At 47.9% G+C, this 6,000-nt stretch overlaps 1 protein-coding gene across 1 annotated transcript in view; it reads right to left on the reverse strand.

Annotated features, from left to right (window-relative positions):
• PSME4 (proteasome activator subunit 4) overlaps positions 1–4,275 on the reverse strand; it is a 105,195-nt gene extending 100,920 nt beyond the window's left edge. Inside the window, exon 1 of the mRNA XM_053589913.1 lies at positions 3,825–4,275. Within this exon, the coding sequence (XP_053445888.1) occupies positions 3,825–4,066 (242 nt within the window). The 5' untranslated portion in view covers positions 4,067–4,275. The remainder of the gene's footprint in view (positions 1–3,824) is intronic.
• Between the last annotated feature and the right edge of the window lie 1,725 nt (positions 4,276–6,000).

Here is a 6,000-nt window from a genome sequence, read left to right on the forward strand (position 1 = left end):
ACCCTTAAGAACCATCCACCCCAGTGATTCAAACAGCTTGTTTTAGATCTGTGAGCAGGCTTCAGAGTTCTATTATCAATGTGTTAAAAAAGAAAAAAAAAATCAGTAGGGTTTTAATCTGCCTGAGGAATCCAACCTTGTGTTTAAAATTTTGTTTTTATACAACACTCTACTACTAAATTTTGAGTTTGAAAAACTAACAGTCAACTCTTGCCTTCCCCAGGCTGACTGTAAGGGTAAGAGGGGGCTCGGTGCCCAGAGGTTACGACTCCAGCCACATACACAGAGGCTGGCAGGTTTGAACCCAGCCCAGGCCAGCTGAGCAACAATAACAACTGCAACAGAAAAATAGCCGGGCATTGTGGCGGCTGCCTGTAGTTCCAGATGCTTGGGAGGCTGAGGCAAGAGAAATCAGTTAAGCCCAAGAGTTTGAGGTTGCTGTGAGCTGTGACACCAGAGCACTCTACCCAGGGTGACACAGTGAGACTCTGTCTCAAAGAAAAGGTAAAAGGGGGTAAATAAAATCAAGACAATAATGCTGCCAGGCACAGTGGCTCATGCCTGCAATCCCAGCACTTGGGAGGCCATGGCAGGTGGATTGCCTGAGCTCACAGGTTTGAGATCAGCCTGAGCCAGAGCAAGACTCCATCTCTAAAAAATAGCCGGGCGCTGTGGCGGGCACTGGTAGTCACAGCTACCTGGGAGGCTGAGGCAAGAGAATCACTTGAAACCAAGAGTTTGAGGTTGCTGTGAGCTAAGACACCAGGGCACTCTACCAAGAATGACCAAGTGAGACGCTGTTTAAAAAAAAAAAAAAAGATGATAATGTTGGTGGCAAAGTCAGGTATAAATGAGGTATTCTAACTAGCCCTCCCTGTCTCTTTATGAAAGGTCCAAAAGGACAAGAGGACAAAAGCAAGTTTTAAATTCCTTCCTTCAACTCCTTTCATTCTCTACATGGCCACACAAGTTGTCTACCATATTTCACTCACAGCGTCCGTGACATAGATGTCTCGACTGCCGTGTCTTTACTGTCTTTCCAAAGATCACTAATTTGTTCCTTTCTCTAATTTGTTTCCTCCCTTCTTAAAAATGTTCCCTGTAATGTATCACATCACACAATCTCTCTTGATCAGGCAGTTCTAATATTTTAAACTGTACAAGAGCCTGTATCATTATCATGGTTAATTTTAAAAATAAACAGAAACCACCTTTCTTCAGAGATGCTAAACAAACCTACAAGTGTCAAAATGGATGAAACTACTAAAAAGAAGTGAAGACAAAAGGGGGGGGAGGTCAAACGTGGAGCCTGAGTACCTCCCAAACCAGAACTTGGTCCCAAAGACACCCCAGATTAAGGGTACACATTTCTGGTCAGGGATATGGTCCCAGTGTCTCTGTACAGCATTCACATGCTGGTATTCTTAAGAATGTACCTTATCTATGCAATTAGTTCTAGTACTTTACGAACTACTCAAACAGTCCTTATAGAAGGATACACATTGGCTATGTCAAGCTCTACAAAGGATTAAAAAAAAAAATTCATAGATTACCAGAGCAGGAATGGTCCTCAGGAATTATTCAGTTCAACCCCCTTATTTCACTCACAAGAATACTGAAACACATGATTAAGTAACTTTCCCACAGCCGCAGAACTAGTGAGAGAAACTAGATTTTATTTTCATTACCACTTTCCATTCTACGAAATACTAAATATGATCACTATTCAGCTATCGTCACACAGGTTGGCATTATTTAGATGCTCACTTATGCAACACATGAAGGCTTAAAAAACAAGCACAACTATAAACAGGTCACCTTAACATGACTTAGGAGAAAAAAACATAACCACCATCACAACATGTCCCACCAAGTTCAAAATGTCTCACAATACAATTCCAAGAGTGGTTTCCAGCATTTAACCACCATCCCAAAATAAAATTCTCCCTGATAGTGCTTCTTGCTGGTTATTTAGATATAAAAGGTTACAGGTTCACCAGTGTTAAGACATCTAACAACAATCCTATCCTAAACACTAAGCACTACCTCCACTGTATTTTTAGACCTTTCCAAGTAGAAACTACTTTTACCTAATAAGCCAAAACAATAACAAAACTCTGGGTGCTAATTTACCAAACTTGATAATACATATTCCAGAAAACAATGCTTAACTATGCCTGTGTAGATTCTAGGTTCATGAATCCAAACCAGATATGCCTACATACCATGGAATATTTATATACCGTGCATCTAAAAGAAGCCATTTGTGTCCCCCAAAATGGTATTCTCTGGCAAGTCTAAACCTAGTGATTAAAATGGGGAATTACTGGAACAAAGTATTTTTATCCTGCCTAAGTAACACAAAAACCTAGAAGGCTCACTTAAAAAAGCACTTGAATTTTAATTGTTCGTAAAATATTCTTCTGTTTGGCTTCTCACTGTTGCATTCCTCCTCCCACCCCTATTCTCCTAAGGACTGTAACACCACAAACTTCTTACCCTAGTCAAGAGAAGGGCTACTAACCTTGACGTTTTATGCCACTCTTTGAAGAGGGCAAATTAAGTGCTTTAGTTTTGCTTCTTTTTAACTAAAAAGGTAATTACTCCCACCCACCTACCCCCAAAAGGGGAAGAGAAATTTGTCAGAGGCTCCTAATAATTGGCAGATAAGAATCATCCTGTGAGGAAATATAGACAAGACTATTACATTACAAAACCCTGAGTCATCACCCAGTGCACTCAGCAGATTTGGGTAAACACCCAATAAAGACTTAAGTCTTGTGTGTTCACCCATCCATACCCACATGCATTAACATACAATGTTACCAGACTTTACGTACAGTTAACCAAACAAGATACAAGAAAATTCTTTCATAAAAAGTTCTGGCACAAGGAAGATGCCCATTTAAAAAATAAAGTGGCTAGCCTTTTCTCCCCCTCACTATATTTTCACTCACGGGTTTCCCCCCCTAATTTCAGTAACCCATAGTTTGCAGCTAGTTTATAGACAAGCGAATTCCTGAAACTCATTTAGGCAATCTACAGACATCTGAGCCACTTAAAAGTTAACACTGTCTGATACTAAAACAACGCCCAGCCAGGCAGCGCTCCCAAAGAAATGTCATAACAGGAACAACATATACTTTCTTCAGGTTCTAAAACATTCTCAACAAGAACGTCTAATCTACAGCCCAACAGTACGCGGAAGGCGGACTCTAAACCAACCTTTTCAAACAAATTTACAAAGACCGAGTCCAGATTCCCCTTCCCCCAAGAAAGGAACCCAGAATTACGACGGCCTCCTTTCCCATTCAGAAAGTTACTAAACGCCAACCGAGATATGAAGGGGCGGGGATCGTAGGGGACGAAGAAACCAGAGGAAGCACGGAGAGAAGTAGAGAAGTCAAGACTTCCTTGTCCCAAAAAGAATCCTCTCTCCCCAGCCTGCCCCGCATGCAAAGATCCACAGAGGACCCGTGGGGACGGCTCATCTCTCTCCCTCGAGGCTCGGGGCCCTACAGATCTCCAGACACCCCCACCACCACCACCCGGTCAGAATACAACAACCCGAACGCTTAGGGAGAAGCAGCTGGGGAGGACGGAGGAGGCTCGTAAGGACCCAGAAGGTCCCACGGGAAAGTGGCACGGAGGAGGACTAAGCGCTTCGCGGGCTTCTGTCACGACCCTGGGACCACCGCACGGGTCAGCCCCGAGCCAGGACAGCGCTGAGGGTCCAGCAGTACGGACAAAGAAATCCCCCGGTCCCGATGCCCTACCACTGAGTCCATGCCCCTGAGCCGGCACGCAGGCCCAGGCACACTTACGTGGAGAGTTTCCTCGTCCAAAAAAGGCCCCCGGGCCACAGCTCTTGGAGCTGCACAGCTCGGCCAAGGTTGCTCTTGATCTGTGCCAGCTGTAAATCGGACTCGGCGTCCAGTCGCTCCGCGTAGGGTAGCAGCTTGTTGTAGACGATCTCCTTCTGCGGGACAAAGTCCCGCGGGCCCAGCCCGGGACGCCCGCCGGGCTCCGGGGGCTCCCAGCCTCCAGCCAGCTCGGCCGGCTCCATGAGCCCAGAGACTCCCCCAGACCCCCTCCCACCCTAACCCTCCCCGGCCCCCACCCCGCTCCGGGCTCCGCCTCCTCCGCGTCGTCGTCGCCCCGCGGCCGCCGGCGGCCCCTCGCCTTCGGCCCGACCGCTGGCTCCCCTCCCCTAGCCGGCGCGCTGCTGGACCCCGCGCGATCCCCGGTTCGTTGGTGGCGGCAGCGGCCGCTCTGCCCGCCCCGCACCGGCTCCGCTGGTGACGCTGCAGCCGCCGGGCCCAGAGGTTCCGGACGGGCCTAAGTCACTTCCGGGGCGGGGCGGCGACGTCGGAGGAGGTGGCGGCGGCAGCGGCGGGAGCCCAGGGGGCTGCGCCTTCCTAGCTAAGGGGCGGGCTCCGCGCCCCCACCCCCGGGTCTCTCTCGCCCGGCGCGAGCTGCCCCACCGGAAACGCAAGGTCGGATTCCAAGCTATTGTCCTGTCTTGCCCGAGGGCACGCGCTTCCGTCGCTGCCCTCTAGAGCCCGCGCGTACTCGCGGTGCCCTCCGCGGAAGAGTCGGCCTGGTCCGCCACGCCGAGTAATCCCTCCTCGGATGCCAGAGTGTGTGAAGAAGCCTAATGCCCGGTGTCCATCCCAGGTGTTCCGCACTGTTTTTTTTTGCTCTGCCTCCTTTGAGCCCCCATCTTTCTGATATTCTGAGCCTCATCATTCCAAAGAAAGGAATAATTTCCCATTCAGTGAATACTAATTGATCAACTGTTCTGTGTGGCAGACAGCTACTTCTAGGCTCTAGAGATGGACGCTGTGAGCCCCTAGTTTTTCTAGGGACTTACTGTCAAGCACACAGGAGAGAGACTAGAGAATTACAAGACAAAACTCTTAATTTGCTAAGTAAGTGCAGGAAACTTTAGGAGTTCTAAAGAGGAGTTGAAACTGGAGAGCTGTCTGGTAGTTTCATAGAAGTGGTACTTAAATTAAGCTGTAAAGATTGAGTACAAAGTTGGTTAGAAAAAGAAGGGAGAACATAAATTTTAGCTGCAGGAATGGCTCTGAAACTGCAAGCATGTATTCTAGCCAGGAATCCAAAAGTCCAGAATGGCTTAAGATTACTCACAGGACGAGAGCGGAGAAATGAGACTGTGAAGGAAATGCTAGCCAATTTAGAGCTTTATCCTAAACATAAGGAACTTTTTTTTTTTTGAGACAGAGTCTCACTATGTCGTTCTGGGTAGAGTGCCATGGCGTCACAGCGTTTCTCTTGCCTCAGCCTCCCAAGTAACTGGGACTACAGGCGCCCGCCACAACCCCCGGCCATTTTTTATTGCAGTTGTCATTGTTTAGCTGGTCCAGGTTGGGTTCCAACCCACCACCCTTGGTGTATGTGGCTGGCGCTGCAACCGCTGTGCTATGGGCGCTGAGCCAGAAACTTTTTTTTTCTTTTTTTGAGACAATCTCACTTTGTTGCTCTTGGTAGAGTGCCATGGTGTCAGCACCGTTCACAGCAACCTCTAACTCGGCTTAAGCAGTCTTCTTGCCTCATCCTCCGGAGTAGCTGGGACTATAGGCTCCCGCCACAAAACCGGTTAGTAGTTTTTTTCTATTTTTAGTAGAGATGGGGTTCTCTCTTGCTTAGGCTGATCTCCCACTCTTGAGCTCAAGCGATCCACTCGCCCTGGCCTCCCAGAGTGCTAGGTTTACAGGCATGAGCTATTGCGCCCAGCGGAGAAATTTATGGAAGATTTTAAGCATAGGAGTGGCATACTGACTTACGTTTTTTAAGAATTATTCTGGGGCGGCGCCTGTGGCTCAAGGGAGTAGGGCGCCGGCCCCATATGCCGGAGGTGGTGGGTTCAAACCCAGCCCTGGCCAAAAACTGCAAAAAAAAATAATAATATTAATTATTCTGGCTTTGTGTGGAAAATAGACTGGAACAGACAAAATTGGGGGGGAGAACGCTTTA

The sequence above is a fragment of the Nycticebus coucang genome, chromosome 4 (assembly GCF_027406575.1).
Source record: "Nycticebus coucang isolate mNycCou1 chromosome 4, mNycCou1.pri, whole genome shotgun sequence".
Taxonomy (NCBI): domain Eukaryota; kingdom Metazoa; phylum Chordata; class Mammalia; order Primates; family Lorisidae; genus Nycticebus; species Nycticebus coucang.